This window comes from Larus michahellis, chromosome 25 (assembly GCF_964199755.1).
Source record: "Larus michahellis chromosome 25, bLarMic1.1, whole genome shotgun sequence".
NCBI classification, from domain to species: Eukaryota; Metazoa; Chordata; class Aves; order Charadriiformes; family Laridae; genus Larus; species Larus michahellis.
This window is the reverse complement of record NC_133920.1, coordinates 2,074,577-2,095,231: the sequence shown is the minus strand read 5'-3', so window position 1 is coordinate 2,095,231 and position 20,655 is coordinate 2,074,577. Positions and strand designations below refer to the sequence as shown.

The window sequence follows — 20,655 nt, the reverse complement described above, 5'->3', positions numbered from 1 at the left end:
TATAAGCTGATACTGTATTTGTTTAACGTGAATAGGGAAGCCTTAAGTAAACACTTTCTGGACTATTACAAACACTGCCAAGTGACTCAGGTCTCCATAAAACAAAGGTTAACGCTTGCCCACAAGAATTTATGGTCGGAGGAACCAGCAGAGCTAGAATATAACACCCCTGGTAAAAAACCCTCGTTTCCTTTTCCTGCTGCACACTTAAATAGTTAAATTTTCTTTCATTCATCCTGCGCAGGAGAAACGCTAGGGGTTGGTACAGAACAACTCCTGCCACCCACCTCTGCCCTCCGCTTTTCCAGCGGTCCTACATATGTGTGTGTATATATATATTAAAAGAAAAAAGCCATTAGAGAAAATCTGACAGCTCTTACCTTGTAATGTGTAATTTGTTGAGGGCGGGAGCTGCCAAAGCAACGCTTCCAGCCCGAGCTGCGCGGCTGCCAGGTCTCACTCACGTGGGGAAGAGCCCAACGCAGGGTCCCAACCATCTCTTTTTCGAAAGCGGGGGAAAACAGGAGGATTTTTCCGTCATCCAGCCACAGGTAACGCGGTTTAGTTCGGAAACCGCGACGCTGAATTGAAGAAGAAACCGGGCAGGGAGGGGAGCATCGGTTCCTCAGTTCCTCCCAGCTCCTCGAGGCTGAATCTCCCCTCCCAAGGTGCAGCCTCAGCTGCGCTTACGTACGGCGAGGGACGGGCAGCAGCCTGGGGAGCAAAAACAAGGGATGATCATCTCCCAGTTCAAAGCAGGAGCAGGGAAGCTCTTGAAAATCTCCTCTTTTCACCTTACAGCGGTGGCTGCCTAACACCCTCCCTCAACTCAGAGCCATGCCACGGAGGACGGCGGTGCTATTTGTATAATTGATAAGGAAAGCCATAGCAACCAGCTCAAGAAGCCTTTTATCAGCCACACAACCAATAAACCAACTTCTTCCTTTTTTTTTTTTTTTTTTTTTCTTTTTTCTTTTTCTAATCACCTCATGTGAATTCAGGGCACAAACCGGCTCATCTCAGTCAACGTGCTCCTGAGCTCCGGTCACTCCTCATTAAGGAAATTAAAGGCCCCAGGTCTTCACAAATAAGGCTCTCAGCTGGGCTGGACTCTGAAATGAATAAGGGAAATTCAAGCACCTGATAATTTTAAGCAGGGACCGAGAGATTCCCCGTTTCTCGGAGAAGCCAGAGGGAGTTTGACGCTCGCTAATCGCTGTTTCATCACGACCAGGCTAGTGACAAATCCTGCCCCAAACTTCCTGCTCAGGAGCTCTTTAGTTTACCTTCATCCTTCTAAAAAATCAAAGCAAATAGACCTGCGGGTGTCAGGAGTCTCCGGGGGGAAAACCTTCCAGGCGTTCTAACAAAGCAAGGCGAAAGGCATTATATTTTATTCTTAAGGAGCTCGAGGCTTTGGTCCGATTCTTGATCGCATCCTTCTCTTTCTTGCTTTTTCCCCTCCCCATTTCAACTTTTGGCCTGTGCTGTTGTTTCTTATTATCTTAATGGGAAAAGCTAAATAGGGATTAAAGCACACCTGCCAGACATTTCTTTAAATTATCCCCAGAAGGAGAGTCTGGGCAAAAAAAAAAAAAAAAAAAAAAAAGACAATTCAGGCCACTTATCGGCTGGATCCAGGCTGAATTCACAGGTGTTTCCTTTTGAACCATCAGCTCATCCTCATCGCCCGCCTTCGACCCTGATCCTAGAACATAAAGCCCCTGGTCTGGGCCCAGCCTGGGCTTTTGGTGGAGGGATGTGGGAGTTTGGGAGGGATTTATTGCTGTTTTCCCGGGAGTGGGTGTTTTTTTAGGAGCCTTTATGCTCTGTAGAATCCATCCTCTAAGGGTAAGATGTCTTGAATTATCCGGCTGTGCCTCTTGAAGTGTGATAGCGTTGTTATTGTTTGTTAAAACCCATCTAAATGCTTGGTAGCATCGCAAGAAGCTGGTTTATAGGTCAGGGTTGTTTTGTAGGTCCTCTGCTCCCTGCTTTGAGAGGAGCCACCGAGAGGTACAAGGGCACGTAGTGACAGGATGAGGGGTAACGGCTCCAAACTCAAAGAGGGGAGATTTAGATTAGGTATTAGGAAGACATTTTTCATGCTGGGAGGGCTGGAGCCCCTCTGCTGTGGGGCTGGGCTGAGTTGGGGGGTTCAGGCTGGAGAAGAGAAGGCTCTGGGGAGACCTTGGAGCCCCTTCCAGTCCCTAAAGGGGCTCCGGGAAAGCCGGGGAGGGACTCTGGATCAGGGAGGGGAGCCGTGGGACGAGGGGGAAGGGTTTTAAGATGAGAGAGGGGAGATTTAGATTAGAAATCGGGAAGAAATTCTTGGCTGTGAGGGTGGTGAGCCCCTGGCGCAGGTTGCCCAGAGAAGCTGTGGCTGCCCCATCCCTGGAGGGGTTCAAGGCCAGGTTGGCCGGGGCTTGGAGCAACCTGGGCTGGTGGGAGGTGGCCCTGGAGGGTCTTTAAGGTCCCTTCCCAGCCAAGTGGTTCTGTGTGTGCGCTCAGTGTTCCAAATCTCTATGCTGTCACCCCCACGCGTCCTTGGCTGCGTCAAGGGAACGTTGCAGGGAGATCAGGCGCTGCTGGGTGTTGATGTGAGCAGGGAGGAAAGGCCTTTCCCCGAGCCGTGAAGGGGGCAGCGTAAGAAGCCATTTATAAATAATGGCAACTGCTGTCTCCCTGCGGCGACCGTGGGCACGAACTCAGGCTCGTGTTTGGGTGGGAGGTTTCATCCCTCAGGAGCCAGCAGCGTTCACGTTAGCCGTGTGCAGGGCGCTGCCACGCTCTGCTATCGCTAACGATCAGTGTAGGCCGTTAGGTTCTGCCTCGCTGTTCTGGCAATTAGCCGTAGGTATCAAATTCAATTTTATTTCTCCTTTTGAGCCGTTTTGTCGTCTTGCAGCGGAGTGGGCGGTTTAGCAGCAGGAGTGGCTGTGTATCTTGTTGTTTAGTGGAAAACGAAACAATTCCTATCTGTACCTTGGACACGAGCGCATCTGGAACGCTGCGGCGCGTAATATAAGTCAGTGTTATTGCATTCTTGTTTTATTTTACTTTGAAAGCTGTCTTCCAGCAGTCAATTAGCGGATCAGACGAGGCAGAGCGCTGGGCGGATGAGGCAGTGAAAAGTGAGATCTTCCTCGCGTCTTGCTGGGAGTTCACGCTGCTGCAGACAAACAGCTTTTGTTTTCTTCTTCTCCCCCCTTTTCCTGCCCCGGTATGTTTTGTAATATTTTTTGGGTTTGCGAATGCACGGAGCAATGGTAGCTGTAATGTAAGGGAGGGCAAGTAAACTTGGCACAGGAATTTCTGATGAGCCAAAACTCCCACATCTGAAATTCAGAAAAACGTTTCGCTCGGGGAGTTTTTGCTAAAGACACTGAGTTAACGGAGTTAACGGCCCGCGTCCCTCCTTTCAATGCGTATCACGGATCCGGCATCCCCGTAGGTGTCACCCACCTCGGGGCGTTTGAGACAAGGAAAGTCCGGAACGAACTAAGTGAAATCTGGGCGTCTGCCCAGGCCCGCAGCTTGCGGCTGGGATCCTTTCGGGGCACTGGCTGCTCTCCTCTATCATTTATTTTAAAAAAAGATGCGTAGAGCTGTAATTCAAGCTTTGCTTAGACAGCGGGTTTCAGATACTTGGCACCCGGGGCCCTGGAGACAGTCAGTTTTGTAGGTATCTTATAAACGGGTCTCAAGGGAGCTGTATTTTTCAGTGTAAATCCGTTTAATAAATGAGCACGTAACTTCCGATGTCCTTGATAAGAACGACTTCGTTAAGGGAACAGAAGGCAGCATCTGAAGTAATTTTTCTCCTGCTAGAAATGTGCCTAAAAGCTCAAGGCTTTAGGAAATTAGTGAAACATCACCCAAAAAAAAAGATCAGTAAGTTCAGGAATTAAGCAAAGAAAAGTAGAAAAAAAAACCCAACCCGTTTCGCTTGCAATGGAAACTGTGAATGTTATGGGCCGGACTGTGGCCGGAGTTTATCGAAAGCGTTTCGGTGACCCCTCGCTCAGCGAAGGGCGAAGGGAATCCAGGCTCTGGAGGTGAAGAAAACAAAAAAGAAATGGTTTTAGCTGCTGGATCTGCCGAGGGAAGACCTTGTGTTAGACCAGGAGGGGAGAGGTTTGCTGGTTATCGCTCTGGCGTGTTCGAGGGGTTTGGCGGGGGAGAGCCCTGTAAAGGGGGGGGCTGTGCCGGACATGTCCTTTGCTGCTTTAAAGTCTGAGGGTCTTGTAATTCCTTTTTCCCCGTGACCTCGCTCTTGTGGGAGCTGATTTTTGGCAGTGGGTGGGGGGGTGGGAACCCCAAGACTTGCTAAGGTGGCTCAGCCCGTTGAGGAAGCAGTAATGAAACACCCCTGGAGTGAGCTGGAATCTTCACGGAACTGGGGAAAAAGCTAGAATTGCAGAGAGTTTTGCTTGACCAAGACGGCCCCGAAGGTTAATTCTCTGGAGAAAGTCACTTTTCTCTGAAAGGGGGACAGATACTCCCTTTTCTTGCCCGGCGTGTCAGTCCCTGATGCTCTTGTTCAAGATAAAGCTGCGGTTGTGTTGCATCTGCTTATTCCGTAGCTGGAGGCTTTTCTTTGTTGTGTTTTTTTTTTTTCCCGAATCGGTTTTGGTTTTTCTTTCCAGACTTAAGCAGAAAGGCATGTTAAATGCTTTTTATGACTCTCCAGCCATAAGCTGCAGGGATCTGACATTAAACCAAACGGAGACACGGGGGAAGTGGGGGTTTTTAGAAATAATCCCTATAAAAGCAAAGGCTGAGGCATGCGGAGCTTGAGCGCCCGTAAAGTTTCCCCGAGTTTCCAGCCAGTGCCAACTAACCCGGGAGACTTCATCTCGCTGGGTGCCAGCCAAGATTGGAGGAGTTCGGAGCAAGGCGGCAAAGGGAGCGGGAGCCGGGGGCTGCCTGCCTGCGGCTGGCGGGAAGGGAATTTCCACCCAGTTTTGTTTTTATTGACGATAGCGCAAAGGGGCCAGATGAAATTCTCTCTGGGTTGAGGAGGAGGCCGAGTCGTGCTTCGCAAACGCAGCATCCCCGCTTGATTTTAACCTCGCTGGGGCTTCGAGTAGTCTGACATCACCCGGGGGCCAAGCCGTTCCCTCTCTGAACTGCGGCTTCTGCCTTCGGTATCGCTCCTCTCCGTGTCGGATAATCTCCTCCTTCCTGTGTGAATTAGGAGGAGCAGCAGCAGAGGGGCCCCTGGACCATCCCGACTCCAAACAAAACACCGCTGCAAATAACCCTGCTTTCCCTCCCCTCCCCTGTTTTCTCTCCGCTCCTGCGGAACAAATGTTTTCCTCTTGGAGAGAGCCGGGGCAGGCGGTTAACGGTGCGGGAGGAGGTTTGCCCACCAAAACCCATTGCCAGGCTGATTACCTGGGGAAGGTAAGAGCCTTGTTTTGCCAAGCCCCGGGCGCGTTTCGGAGAACATCCTGCCCGGTCTTTCTCAGCTCTTTGTCTAACGAGGCAAAGGTGACAAGATCCAACGCAAAGTTTCGCTCCAGTGGTCTCCCGGCTTCCCTTTAGGGTGCCGTCTGTGAAAACGCCTCGATTCGAGCTGTCCGAGGGCAGGAAGGTGAAAGGGGGAGAGGAATTTTTCAGGTTCTTTGTGGTTCACTCTGGAGCGATTGACGGTAGATGGTCGCTGGCTTGCTGGAGGGAAAGAAAATTCCTGTTGTAGGCAAGGCTGGAGTGGGCACGGATTTATTTTTTTTTTAAATTTTTTTTTTTCCCCTACCTCTTTGTTGAGAAGCGTTCTCTGATGCTGTCGGCTTGCGAACAACGGCTCTGCTCCACCTCGGCGTTGGCTGCGTTTCAGCAGCAGTGGGTGTTATGAAATTCCTGCATTTTTAAGGCTGGTGTGTGTATATATATATATATATATATATACACACACACACGCTGCTTTCCAGCGAAGGGCTTGGCTGAAGCCGCAAGAACCGTGTTGTCGCTTTGTTGTACTGGAGGGAGTGCTCCTCTCCCAAGGCTGGGGCGTCTCTGGGCCGGTCGGGACTTGGGAAGCATTAATTTGAGCAACTGGCTCTCCGCGGAGATCTGCCGCGGGAGGAGAGGATGACATGGCTCCTTCCAGAAGGTTTTTAACATTCCTGGGATTCCTGGAGAGGGGTCTCAGCAAAACAAAACAAACCCCTTCAGATTGTCATCCACGGAAACCGTCCCAGCTCCGAGGCTTAGAGAAAAATCTTGGCGTTAGGTTTGTTTGAAACGCGAAAATCTACTAAAACAATTAACTGCCCTTTGAAAAAGAGAAGTGTAATAAAGGGGAGGCGAATATCCATTGCCTTTGGAAACGTTTCTCTGCTGGGCACTCGAATGCGAAGCCACCTCAAGGGCGGGTTAGTTGGTGCCTCTGCCTGGGGGGGACAAGGCTGTGCGAGCCCCTTCTGAACTGGTGGAAATGGGGAAAACTCAACGGAGCGACTGGAGGGAAAGGGGGGGAGACGGGGGCTGGACGCCACGGGTACCTGGTCTCCTTCATCTTGCCCGTGTTCACCGTCTGGTGCTCGCTCCCAGAAGTGCCCTTGGGGGCAGATGCCCGAGCTCGGCCTTTAAGAAACCATTACAGCGGCTGCAAAAGCCGGCGTGAGGTTTTTCAGGTGCAATGACTTTTGGGTTTTGCAGGTACCACCCTGAAAGGGGGAGGGCTGTGCAGAGCCCGAAGTCCGTTATCGTATGGCTACAAGAGAGGAACTAAACGGGTCTTGGTTCCTTCAAATATCCCCCAAACCTGAAAATAAACAGACTCCTAAACTTTTGTCATGCAGAGAAGTGAAGTTAGGTGTTTTTCCTAGACAAAGGGACTAGGAAAATTGCTGTTATTAAGGTCGGGACTTTGAAACCTGAAGTATTCTTTCACCTCCATATTTAAGGAGATAGCATCTGTGACAGCCTTATAACGAGCCCTGCCCTGATCCACTCTGCCTTTTCTTGTGTCCCCCTTTGTCCCAACTCCGGCATGTGGGGACGGAGTTGCAAAAGCGCTCCCGACCCTTTGTCGGCGCTGGGTGCTCCCAACTCGCCGGGTCCGTCTGACGCGCTGAGCCATTGTGACGAACTGTTGACACTTCAGTTGAAACCAGTTACGCTGGGCTGTTCTCCTGATCGCTCTGGGTGTTTCTTCGTGAAACTAAAGCCCTCGCCGAGTGCCAGTTTGAAACCTCAAAGGAACAAGTAAATCAAAAGTGTTTTTTTTTTTTTAGCCCGCCGCCATCCCAAACCGCACAGCTGTGGAGCACGTGTGGCTTCCTAAGGGCTCTGAAGGGTATCGAAGCCGGTGCCAAACGCCGCCTCTGACCTGGGTTCTGCCGCTTGAGCGCCAGTGGGGGACCCGGTGGGTGACCCAAAACCCGCCGCTGGCAGCTCGAGCGCTGGAACAGACCCGAGGGTGGGGTGGGGAAATGGAGGGGGGCGGGGAAATGTTTTACTGCAGCTTGGACTTGGGTCTCTTTTGCTTTTATCCTTTGAGTCTTTTTGCTCTTGTATTTTTATCCACGATTAGTTTAATAAATGCCTCGTGGGAAGGTCGAAGGGTCTGCCCAGTGTCACTCGAGGGAGAAGCTTTGGATTTGAACTTACGATAATGTTGTAAATCTGCAGCTGCAGTAAGGATTTCTGGCGCTCTGTGTTACGGACAGACTTCTTGGTACCCTGGTTGTTCTCTGCTATGGGAGAGCAAACTCATTAAAATACAAATTATTCTTTTTTTTTTTTTTTTTTGCCGAGAAAGGACTCTGGGACACCTGCTTTTTCGCTTCCTCTAAAAAACACACACGGAAATCTTGTGAAAAGCCCCTGTGCCCGGTCTTGTGGGTGGCGTCGTGGGTCTTGAAGGCGCAGAATTTGTACACAGGCGGCATCGTGGTTTTTCCTGAGTTGTTGTTTGTTGGTTTTTTTTGTCCCCCTCACGAGCTTTCTGGCGTGATTTTGGCCTTTGGAGGCTGCCGGATGTAAGGATAGAATTTAGGGAGCCTGAGGTAATATTTTCTGGAGGACTCAATAGTTGCCCCTCTGCTTTCTCAGCCTGTCCTACTCATCCGTCTTTTCTTCTGCCAGGGTCACTGCTGCTCTGCTTCCATTTTCCGCCTGCCCCGGATCTTTGGCCCTATCTCTTCCCCCTTTGTGCCGGGCTCTCTTTGTAAATCTCCTCTTTTACATCACGTTACTTGGCTCTGCCAAGCTCCATGGTGTGTCCGACTGGCAGCAGATTAGGGTTGTGCTTGGTGATAACATTGTTCCTCGGGGAACCGACGATGGTAGGAGGAGGGTGGGAGAATAGGAAATTGGAGCGGAATGGAAACTGCTGGGGCCTTCGCAAGAGCAGCATAAATCAAAATGAATGGATGTTGCGAACCCGGTGGTTTTTTTTCCTTCATAATTTATAAAGCTGTGGCTTGTTAGCACGAGGTGTGCTGTTGGGATTTGTACCCTATGTAGCAGGTGAGATATCTCCGATGTGTCAAGGACTAGCTAGACTGACATATCAGAAACGTGAGCTCTGTTTCGAGCAGTGACACAGACTTTTACCAAGTTACAGCACGAAAATCCTTTCCGGCCCATGCCTCAGTTTCCCTTGTGTCTGACGACATCACCTCCCTGCTTCTTACCCATTTGGGGTTGGGTTTTTTTGCGCCCCACTGGGCTGATGTGGTGGATGTGGGGGGCTGGATCGGTCCCCTTGAGATATGGGTGCTGTGGTTGTAGGTGAGGAGAACGTCTCCTGGTGCCAAGGCGAGGGAGATCCTCCATCGTGGGGTCGCACCCGGGCACTCGGGAGAACCTCTGCTCTCCTCCTGGGGGGGACCCTCACGAAGGGTGGTCCCTTGTCACGGGGAGAAGCGATGGGGTTGGGAGTGTCGGGACCAGAGGGTGCCAGTTCCCACAGCGTGGACCAGCAGGAGCGGCCCACGAGGGTGACGGTGGCAGATCGGAGCTAACCCGTTCCAGCCAGAACCGGAGGTGCTCGGAAAGTGGCTTTGGCCTCCATGAGGGCGGCGAGGACTCGAGTTACAGCTCCTGGCTCTCCTGGAAGGACCCGCCTAGGGGAGGACCCAAGGAGGGACGGGCTCCTCGCCGCTCTGGCAAACTTGCCTCCCAGGAGCCAGTGTTTCGGAGCCGTCTGTGATGGACTCTGGGGCTCTAACGCTTGTCTGAAACTTTCCTGTAAGGCACTTGGCTCTTTTTTTTTTTAATTATTATTTTTTTTCCTTAAGTTTTTCTTGCTTGGAAAGCACCTTTGCCCTCCAGAGATGGGGATCTCCTTGCTGGATAGCTGTCCTGGCTTCCCGCGGTGGGGAGAGCAATGCTGAACGTCAGGGTCGGATGCGGTGGTTGTGCTTTCAGGTAAGAACGCTGTTCTTCAGAGCAAAAACTTGGACTCTTTATGGCTTAAAAACACAGCAGTGGTTTGAACGTTTGGGCAGGTAAATCCCCGTGCAGCAGACACGGGTAAAACAGGTTGGATTTGAGCCCCTGCGAGCTTTTATAGATCCATTGTTCTGTCTTGATCAGCGCTGATTGCGGTTATTAGTGGGAGCGTAAATTCAGCCATTCATCCTGGTTCGCTCCCGCGCTACGCCGGCTGCAGGTTTGTTCCCGAGCGGCGAACGCCTCCCCGGATGGCAAGGAGCTGAGCAGCATTTTCCATTTTTTTTGCAAGCAAGAGGAGTTGGAGGCGGCGGGACGCTTACACCTTTCCTTTCTGCATAAAAGGACTCTGAACTTAGCGTGAACCCGGGGCAGCAGTTAACTGAGTAAGAAGGGACGACGGCGTACGCGTGCAGATAACGCCGGCGAGGAGAAAAGCCGCGTTCCGCAGCTCATTTTGCCTGGTGGTTCCTACCAAACTGCAAAAGCCGTGCTCGGTTTTCCAAGGGAGAGAGACTCGAGCGGAGTTTGAGGCAGCGTGATTAGAGGAGAGGCTGTGTTTGCTTATTGCTCAAGGAAAGGGGCCGCTGAATTGTTGCAGCACGTAACTGGAGGCTTGTTTTACCGAGTAAACAATGCCGGTAAGGCGGGGGGGGGGGGAAATAATCTTGTAAGATCCCGCTGAGGAGCGTAAGGCCATGGAAGGGGGTTGCTCGGACACCGAACAATAGACTCATCCAGCTCCTTTGTGCATCATGGCACCAGCCTGACTTTCCATCTGCCGGCTGCTCTGGGCTGGGTGTTTCTCGTCCCTCTTAAATTGGGATTTGCGGCGTTGGCTGCCCTCGATGCCCAGGTCAGTTTTTTAATTGCAGGGTGGCAGCGGAGCGTCACACCAGCTCGCGGGGCCGTCACGGGCATTAACCTGTCTGTCCACCCCTCCTGGACCTCACCCAACCCGCCCTGTTGCAGGGATTTAGTTTGTAACCGACGCACGTTTGGGAGGAATTTGCAACTTTCCAGCCTCTCCCCGGGCTCTACCCGGGTCTTTCCTAAAGAAACATTTCCGACGTTGTCATTAGGGGCTGTTTCTCTAAATGTGAGTATTACATATGCCGAACACAGTGTCTTTGGGGGTTTACGCAGCCCTAATCCCCTCCCCCAGTAAACATGCCATCCAACCAGTACTTGTATAATGCGGTGAGAAAAGTTCACAATTTGCCAGTGAGCGTGCGGCCTTACGGAGGAAGTCTATGGGGCCTGTCATAGCCGGGGACGCTTTACTATTTGCACCAAAATAAGACTGGCCTCTGGAATTTAGTGGCAATTTCAAAGCTAGCCTTATCTGGATTTAATTTGCCTTGGTGTCAGCTCAAAAATTACTGAGAATAAGACCTAGATCCATCAACGCGTTATTTCGCTCTAGTAGTGTTTCTTAAAAATTAAAGCGGAGCGTGAGCTGTCTGTGCCGCACTGCGCAGGGGCAAGTGCCTGCTCCATTATGATCTTCATCGTATCAGATGAATTTTATCACTGGGCAGGCAACACGTGCTACTCCACAGCGAAAAGGTGAATGGGATTAAATGGCCTTTGAAACCCGCTTGTTCGCGTGGCTGGGTAGCGTGTGGGGTGCCCCCAACCACGAGGCCACTTCAGCCTCTCCCCTTCCCCCCCCTCTCCTCCCTGGGCATCCACAGGCGTGATCTTAAAAAGGTGAAATGACTCATCTAAACTTCAGCGGCGATTTCCTTGTTGATTTGGGGATTAAAGCTTTCAAAAACGTTTAGAGGAAACTCTTTTGCAGAAGAATGGCCCGGCCTTGGATTTGGTGCCTCCCCAGTTGCCCCCTGTGCAGGTGACCATCTCCCTGATTCACGGCGGTTGTGTTCGTCCTCTTCCCAGGCTTCCTTCCCTTCCTCCTCCTTCTATCGCTTTCCGTGTTTCGAGCCCAAATCCTCCCCGGTTACCTACCAGGCCGCCTCATGGCATCTCTGCAGAACCCACTTGGCCGCTTCCATCTGCTGCGCCGCGTTTGGACCACACCGTTCTCCTGAACCGCTCCGCGGCTCCAGACCTACAGACCTGAAAAGAGAGGGAAGGGGGACTTGTTACATAGCACTAGCCCACGGCTCCCTCCCCGGGGCGGGCTGATTCCTCCTCTGCCTCCTTTGCCTTTTTTCCCCCCCACTGATATTTGTAAAAATATTTCCCCATCCATCAGATTTTAAAGCTCCGTGCTGCGGCTTTCTCACCCGACGGTTGGCAGCCCCATGCCGGAGGAGGCAGGTGCGGAGCCCATTAGGCAGCGGAGACGGGGAGTTCAGCTGCAGGTACGACAGGGTTTCCGTGTTTGCACAACTCGGGATGTGTGCGGGCAGAGCCGGGTGCGGTGCCGGCGATAATAAACTTGTCTGCCTGCAAGAATCTCGCCTCCCTCTTGCTCACGGCGGCCTCGCTGCTGTGCCCAGAGCTCCTGCTGAAGTTTCCCCGGAAAACCCTACCTAGAGAGTAGAGGCAGGCGCCAGCAATTAGGTCGTCCGAGCTGTGTTTTGGTTTCGGGGGCGATTAGAGGGAATCGTTGAGTCAGGCACTTGGGGTTTTCTCCCTGCCAGGAGAAGGCCACGCTCTTGCAGCGTGGTCTGCGTTTTGTCTAAAATGGGGGTGACGGTTGAGCTCATGAGAGGACAGGGAGAACCCAGTGACTTCATGCGCAGAGCGCAACCCGGGTAAGGAAAAAACTGTGTCATTTTTCAGCACCTCGGTGCCGCAAGGGAGGAAGGCTCCAAACTGGGTTTGCCCGTCCCAGCGGGGACCGCGGCCAGCCCTGACTTGAGATTTCCAAGCTCTTGGTTAGGAAAGGAAGACGAACATCTGCTGCGGGACGTAATGATGGGGCTGCTTCTCAGCCCTCGGGTTTGTTCAGGGGGCTGTATTTTTGTACTTTGTTCATGTTTTCATTTTATTTTTTTTTTCATGGACAAGTGACACAAGCATCAATTACAGGGTGTAAATTCTGACCGGGTACGGTGAAGCATCCTTTAACTTAACCTGCTGCTTCACGTTTGGCCGTCCGCAGGACAGGAAGTTAATTACCGGAGAGGTATACGGGCTTTCAAAATTAATATTTAACGTTACGATCCAGACGAACAGCTTGTCTGGTCTTGCTCCCAGCAGTGCCCAGTGCGTCAAAGAAATGCCAAAAGCCCTTCTTGAGACTTAAACATCTTCTCCTATTGAGTTTTTTCTTTTTTTTTTTTTCTTTCTACTGGTTTCAATAAGTTTTGAATCTCAGCTTTGTTCCTGACCTGGAAGGGAAGAAGGGAGTTGGTCCCCTCGTGTTGCACGGGTGACTTCCCCGGTGATGCTCTGAGTGCTGCAGGGGTTCTGGACAATCCTGCTCTTCCAGAGATCCAGCCCCGTGGTTGTATGGGCCAGGTTTCTTGCTGCTGCTCGCTTTTCAGGGCTGAGGAGTTTGTTTCTGCCCAGCTCTTTGCCTCTCGGCGCGGTTTGGGAAGTCCTCACCTGACTTGGAAGGATGCGCTGTGCGTAGAGCTGTGTTCGGAGGCAGCCGCGGGTTACTTTAGCCTTTAAGCAATGAAACTACTCAGGAAAAATGAGATCTGCGTGCTCAGTGACCCAGAAGCAGCCGTCCTGGGGACCGCAACAGCTGCAGAGGCTCATAGTCTTCATCAGAGTGGTGTCTCGTGATTGACTGATGAGCCTTCTGTGCTGCTGCTGCTTTGTTTTTACATTTCTGAAGCAGGACATCTGGGATAACAAAAATAGTTTTGTCTGTCGTCCCCACGAAGCTGCGTGGGCCGGACAGGGAGCATCACTTATCAGATCTGGCAAACATCATCTCCTGCCATGGACATTGAAGGTTTTTGCTGCATCCTCAGGATGGCTTTGAGGACAGATGAGGACTCGGGCTGCGAGCTGCGTAGCTCTGTCTCGGGTACAAAAAGTGGTTTCCTGTTGCTCGTGTGGTTGTTTCTGTGTGTTTCAAGCTCCTCCCTGGCTCCATCTGTGTCAAAGGCATTATCATAACGCTCAGCATCTCCCCGGCTCGTAACTGTGTGTGTGTGTTTAGGCACAACATGCTAATGACACTCTCGTCCCTCTTCAGGACAGCAGCGATGAAGCACTGTTTTTACAATGAGACCGTGGGGTTCTTCTACAACAACAGCCGCAAAGAGCTGACCACGTACTGGAGGACGAAGGATGTCCTGGTGGTTGCCCTGGGCCTGACGGTGAGCGTCATCGTGCTCCTGACCAACCTGCTGGTCATCACCGCTATCATCATCAACCGGCGTTTCCACTACCCCATCTACTACCTGCTGGGGAACTTGGCAGCGGCCGACCTCTTTGCTGGCATCGCCTACATGTTTCTCATGTTCCACACGGGGCCCAGGACAGCGGAGCTCTCCCTGAAGACCTGGTTCATCCGCCAGAGCCTGCTGGACACCAGCTTGACGGCCTCTGTGGTGAACCTGCTGGCAATCGCTGTAGAAAGGCACCAGACTGTGTTCACTATGCAGTTACACAGCAAAATGTCCAACCAACGCGTGATGATCCTCATTTTCTGTATTTGGGTCACGGCCCTGCTCCTGGGGCTCATCCCCTCCTACGGCTGGCACTGTCTCTGCGCCCTGGAGAAGTGCTCCAGCATGGCACCGCTCTACAGCAGGAGCTACCTGACCTTCTGGGCCATCTCCAACCTGGTCATCTTCCTCATCATGGTGGTTGTCTACACGCACATCTTCATCTACGTCAAGAGGAAGATGACACGGATGTCCAAGCACACCAGCTTCCACCCCCGCTACAAGGAGACCATGATCAGCCTTGTCAAGACGGTCACTATTATCCTAAGTAAGTCCATCTGAAGGATTCTTTGGTCCTCCATCATGGGTCGTGTGGGGCTGGAGAGGTGAATGTGCTCGGGGCAACTGGGAGGACTGGGAAGTCTTGCGTCCCTGGTGGCTGAAGATTGCGGGGTGATGGTTTGGTTGGGCTGCTGAGGAACTCAAGACTTTCGGGGCTCTGCAAGAATTCTGTGTGAGCCATCATGGGAGCGACCCGGCAGATGTGGGGGGGACAAAGCTCCTCCATCTCTTCCCCTCTGATGTGGCTGCTCCTCTGGTTAGCAGGGACGGGGGGGACTGTTACTGATGTGACGTGGTAACATCTGCCTGCTGCAAGTGCAGGTACTTTGCCCAAAGAAGAGCCTTTTTTACGTGCTCAACTCCAGCGTGCTTCTCCATGGATGAGCCGCACAGAATTAAGAGCTCTAATCAGGCCTTAATCAAGAAGCGGCTCTTGGTGCATCCTTTAGTAAAGGATGGAGAGAGATTTGGGGCAGATGTTACAAGGTGATGGGGAAGGAAAGAGGGAGTTGCATCCAAATTCCTTACTCATTATGGGAACAAAGCACTGAACTCTGTTCAGATATTTTTTTTTTTTTTGAGCAGCTCAGCTCCGGGTCTCCATGCGCTGGGGTAAATACGTCCCTGGGAGCTCTCGGCTCGTGGTTGGAGCTGCTCTCGGAGAGCAGGGGATCTCCAGCAGGGTGCTAACTGCCCCCTCAGCCTGTCCGTAGTGCGAATCGGGGCAGAGCAGTGACTGGAAGGATATTTATTGGGATACGTGCTGTCCTGCCCGGTGCTGTGCACCGAACAGCGGAGCCTGGTGGGCTCATCGGCCTTTTAACAGCCTGTCACTCCGTGACTTCTTTAATCTGCTTTTGCCTCGTGCTTTAATGGTCTCACAACCTTTCTTTTAAAGTGAAATAAATCAAAGGGCTCAGATCTTCTGCAGCCCGGCTTGACTCTGGGCTTACGGTCACAACCCCTTGCTTGCAAATCTTTCCTGATAAGTGCAGAATTTGCTCCGTCAGGGAAACCTTGGAGCTGCAAACAAAGACTACTCCCTTGCGACCTCCCGCTGGCAGGGGGGAGCAGTGGGGGGGGGTTGTTGGGCTGCTTGGTGTGTCCCTGCCCGGGGACACGCCGGCTTGTAGGGTCCTGTTGTGACTTGTGAGTGCTGAAACTGGAGTTTTCTGCCCGTTCCTGCCTTGCCCATGATGTCTGCTTCCCTGCCGCGCGATCTCTCCATCTCTTGTGCGCAGCTGGGCGTTCGTTACTGCTCCGGAGCTCATCAGATGCACGGAGGGTCAGCGGGGCTGAGGAATGGTTTACTTCATGTATTTTACACGGTCCACAGTGGACAGAAAAGTTTTGTTCCCCCCCTTCCTTCCTGGACAGCATTGGAGGGTCTCCCCTGCAGTGTCGCCATCGTTTTCTGGGGCTTCGCAATATCACCTGGAAAAGAGTCGGAAAAGGGATGGGGATGCTGGCCAAGAAGGACAATGCGATTCACGCTTGGTGCATTGCCTTGTTTTGGGAGATCCCTTTCCTCTCGGTGTCCCCCCCATCCTGGCTTGGCCATCTTGCCTTTGCCTCCTGCCTTGAGCGAGGAAAAATCTTGGGCGAGAGGAGGCTCGGAAGAGCTGCTGTGGTTTCCCAGGGAGTTATGACCGGTGTGTGAGGAGGGACGGAGTGGGGAGGAACCTAATGTGGAAAGGTGAGGGGGAGCGAGGAGTTCATCGGGCCGTTGGGACTCTGGCAGCCCAAGAGTGTTTCCCTTCCTCTGTGGGACAGTCAGAGAACCAGCGATCGTTCTGTACAGGAGGGAATTGCTCAACTCAGGTTGGCCGGGGTGGGGGGGGGAAACACCTTTCCGTTTGGACTCAGCGTGCAGAAAGTTGAGGCTGCGGAGGGTTTTTTCCTCCTCCCTGCGAAAGCCTTTGGTGTAATGCCTTCTCCACCCTCCTTCCCCAGCCTTCTGCAAACTTGGACTCTGCACAGAGGAATACTTTGCGCCTTATGCATCAGAGGGCGTAGCCGCTGGTGAGCGTGCGAGGAAGTGGAGGGTGCGGTAGGAGCTGTCTGTGCCACTTCACTGCGAGGCGAGGGAGCCGCCATCGATAATCCCGCAGGTCCCGGGCGTTAAGAACAGGTCCAGGAGCTGACCTGGAAACCAATAATGAGTCCAAAGTGCATCTGGAAACCAGCGGCAAATTTTCCCACAGACGGGTTGAGCGACCCAGGATGTGATGGTGACCACACCACAGGGCTGAGTCGCTAGTGACCATGCGGTGTTAGATTATTAAGAGTTCGGGCTTCTTTCGGAATACTTTAGCTTCTATTAAGGAACAAGGAAGTCAGCTGCATTTGCGGGCAAGGGCCCAAAACTTTTAGGTACCTGTTTTTAGGTTTTTTTTTCCCCTTCGTTTTTAATATTCCTCTGGCTTTACTTCGTGCTGCTGGGAGCCAGTCTGTAGAGAGTCTGGCTTTCCTTGTGGATGCTGAAAACCTAGCTAAAAAAAAAAGTTACATCACTAAACAAGAAGCTCCCTTTTCCCGCGGGCTTGCTCATGAGAGAATTATTGGAGCTTCCTTCAGGAGAGCAAGGAACCAATTTGGTCTATTTGTTAAATTTAAAGGAGGCAAAGTCATGTCTGCAAGTGCGGGGAAAGCTTCCTGGGCCAGATGTGGCGGCTGCTGCCGCTCAGCGACTCGTTTAAGCACGAATCGCTTAAATAAAAAGGGTTACACGGTGCAGTGGCCTGAAATCAGTGGGGCGCACTCCCAGACACCCAGGAGATCCCTCCCAAGTGTTCCTTTGGCTCTTCACCGGTGCAACATTTGACTCAATGACAGCTTTAAATTCAGCCTTTTGGTTTTGGTGCAGCTCCTCTGGCTGTTGCTCTTTCCCGGCAGATGTGTTTTTTTTCAGCCAAGGGTGTAGTTGCAAAGTTTTCCCAGCAAGGCCGGTTCTCTTCCACCCTTTCCCAGCAGACGCAGCAGGGTGCAGCTCCCGTGCTTTAAGATACAACCTTACGCCTGACCTCCGGGAGCACCGATGGGCGAGTGCTCCGTTTACGTCAGCTTTAAAAATCACGACCATAAAAAGGGGGTTTAGGAGCCGCAGGCACCTCCCACTTGGTCATGCAAAACAGCAATTATCCTTTTTGCCAAAGAGCTTTGCAGGTGGTGGCAAGAACAGAGTATCAGCCTGGCTGAATCAGCGGTGGAGTCTGTCCAGCTCCGTCCTGGTGTCGGCCAGGCCGTTGCTTGGCTGTTTTCTGCTCGGCGCGGAGCTGAAAAAGAGAGATTTCATGGCTCTGGCCAAAGGGTTGCCCGGGGACTCTTCTGAACTAAAGCCCCCGTAAACTCTATGGACAGCAGAGATGGTTTATTTCAAGATGTATCACTCAGGCTCTTCCCTAATTTTATGGCCTGTTCCCCTTTTTGGAGGGATCGGCACATAAATAGGGAATATAAACGCTTTATCTTTACTCTGTAAATGCAACGATGGGGGTGAGGGGAGGTAAGTGAAAGTACTTGGAAGTGTTCTGAGCGAACGGGGCGGGGAAAACCCCCAATGCCTCCACTTTAGTATTTGCCGGTTGAATCCTTGGTCTTCCTCCAAAGCAAAAATGGAGAGTGAAACTAGCTGGTTTGTTTTTTGGTCCGCCCCCTCGTTTAACTTTTTTCACAAGATAAACCACCAGGGATTCCACTAAACATCTTTCTGGTGAGTGACTGGGCAGGGTCAGGAACTTGCCTTTTTTTTTTCTTTTCTTTTTTTTTTCCCCCCCCTCTCTAACAGGGGTTCTTCTCTCCCCAGGTGCTTTTGTCATCTGCTGGACTCCAGGACAAGTCGTGCTCCTCCTGGACGGCCTGGGCTGCAAGAGCTGCAACGTTCTAGCGGTGGAGAAATACGTCCTTTTGCTGGCAGAGATCAATTCGTTGATAAACGCTATCGTCTACTCTTACAGGGACAACGAGATGCGGAGCACCTTCCGGAGGATCCTCTGCTTTGTCTGTTATAGGAATTCCAAATACACCCCCACGGTGGTGAAGTTGAACACCGCAGACCGCAGAACGCTGTCTCAGAACGGGCACTTTACCGTGGATTCCTCTATTTAGCTCTTGAACAGTGGCCACTTCCTGAGCGAAAAGAGCAGAGGCTGAGAGCGACCTGCTTCTAAAGCGGCAGAGACTTCTTTTTATGTGCTCAAGCATAAATATTTCTATAGAATTCCTTGTCATCGGTAAAGGACAGGATGCTTTTAAGGAACTGCTGGATGGTGCGTTATTTAGGACAAACATACTTTGAGTAGTACCCTTATTAAAGACTGCTATTTCTAATGCAAAGTTGATTTAATTTAGCAGCAGCTGGAACTATGCTGTGTGCAACAGGAACCTCGTGCGATCTCGCAACGAGCAAAGCATGTTCCTTGGTATTTCAGTATCGCTGCCTTCAGAAATAGTCGTTCCAGCGGTAGCGTACTCCAAAGAGCCGAAGCTCTTCAGCTTTACGCGTCGCTTCCTAAAGAGAGCCGCTTAGCGTTATCCCCAGAGAGTCTTATTCAGGTCGTGTTCCACCCGCTTCAGAAGCTGTATTCTTCTTAAGGCTTCTTCCGAGAGGGGAATCTGCTTGATTTGCTTCCTGAGAAGCAGATTCCTGCTCTCCGAAGTGTCTGTTGCCGAATTTCAAAGCGCTGGGGGCTTGTGGAGGCTGTCGTAGGAGCACCTAATGCCTTCCTAAAGTGCAGAGCGGTGCTGTTAACTGGCTGCAGTCGTGTTTGTGTTCTGCGAAGTGATACCCTGTGGCGTTCACGAGTTTGTTGCCTATTCATAAATGCGGAGTGAGTCATGTTCCCACTCAACCATCTTTCTACGCGCTGGAAGCCCTTTGGGACAGGTTTAGGTTAGGTTCCAAGGCAAAAAAAAAAAAAATCACTATTTTGCCTCAGGTTTTAATGTGTGGTTTGTACCTTAATACTCAACCGCTCCACTAATGCGTTAACGGGCTGTTCAAACGTAGTCTTTCTCTCAGCAAGGCACCATCAGAAATTAGCAGTATTAATGAATATTAGCGCACGCAGGTTCTAGTTCTCTGAGTAAGGCGGTTGGCCGCATGCGAGACGCGATGTGAACTGTCGCGCTTGACGGCAAGGCCACGACTGGAGGGCAGAGGCTCAGCAATATTCACATCGAACAATAGTCACGGTGGGGGAAAAAAAACTGGAAACACTTCTCCAGGTTTCCTTCGCCTTCCTGCTGCTAAACTTTTAACGGTGTGAATGTGCCTGTGCCAGTCCAAAATCCGAAGTCAGTGGCTGCTGGGAGCACAGAGAGAGACTAATGGAAGGCAGGGTTTGAAATATTGTCTAAATTTATAGGTGTGGGGTTGGCTTTTTTTTTTAAATAGCCCTGTTTGTCAGACGATCAGCTTCCTGACTGATCACCTCAGCTGGCTTCGAAGAGAAGACAATTTACTGGAGGTGTTGTTATTCAAATGTGGACTTTTTCTTGCAGAATGTGGTCAGGGAGTGACAGTGTTAAGGTGACAGTTGCCTAAAACAGTCTTGGAATATGGTTCCCATCTCTGTGTCCCAGAAGCTATTTGAATAAATATTTTGTCCTGGGTTTTAGGAAGGGAAAAAAAAAAAAACGACTTGGAATTTTTCTCTGTCTCCCCCTCTGGAGCCCTGGGACAAGCACCATCCTCCAGCTGAGTGGTGCGATGCTGCACAGGAGGGATGTCCTTGCACCCGCTGTCACTTGCTGCGCGGTGACATGTGCAGGACTGTGTGTCCGGAGGCGTTACAGCCTCCGGAAAGACCCCGAAGAGGACTGGGGGAAGTAATTTTCAGCCTTGGGCCGGTGCTTGCAGACACCAGACTTGGCTGGTGTGGGGAAATTTCACCCCGTTAAAGCGTACCAGGTGGCAGGGTGAAGAGAAGGCGTAATTTTATTTTATATACTTTCCATGGCAAATGTTGTTATCGGGATAGAGGTGCGTGCCGTGTGTACACACTGCAGTGGAAGCAGGTGGTGAATTAGCAGTAGCTGGAGGAAGCCTGTCAACGCCTCGAAAGCTGTTACTGGGAGTGCTGGAGAACAACCTCAGCCCTCTGCTGCTTCCCTAAACACCCCCAAAGCGGGAAGCGCACGAGTCCTGCTTCATGCAAAGCTAATTTTACAATTAAATAAGTGCCGAGCTCTGCTTTTATTAACAAAGGGGGAAGGAGGAAACGTGGAAGTTGCTATTGCCGAGGTGTGGGATTAGGACCAGGGCGTGTGTAAAGAATAGGCTGTACAGCCTTTGGGTGTGAATGAACCTCTGTAGTGGGCGAGATGACACTTGGCTCCTAAAAGAACTGCAGTTGGCTTTTAT

General features: G+C 51.5%; 1 protein-coding gene across 3 annotated transcripts; it reads left to right on the top strand.

Annotated features, from left to right (window-relative positions):
* Positions 1–668: 668 nt before the first annotated feature.
* On the top strand, positions 669–19,909 carry LPAR2 (lysophosphatidic acid receptor 2). Of its 3 annotated transcripts, XM_074567149.1 has the most exons (4): positions 8,721–9,384; positions 10,284–10,507; positions 13,535–14,277; positions 18,097–19,909. In XM_074567149.1, coding segments are annotated over exons 2-4 (1,047 nt in total). In that variant the 5' UTR covers positions 8,721–9,384; positions 10,284–10,505; the 3' UTR covers positions 18,399–19,909. The 3 variants fall into 3 exon arrangements, with proteins under 3 accessions (XP_074423249.1, XP_074423250.1, XP_074423248.1); XM_074567148.1 differs by lacking the exons at positions 8,721–9,384; positions 10,284–10,507 and adding an exon at positions 669–1,851; XM_074567147.1 differs by lacking the exon at positions 10,284–10,507 and having other exon boundaries at positions 8,722–9,384.
* The last annotated feature ends 746 nt before the right edge of the window (positions 19,910–20,655 follow it).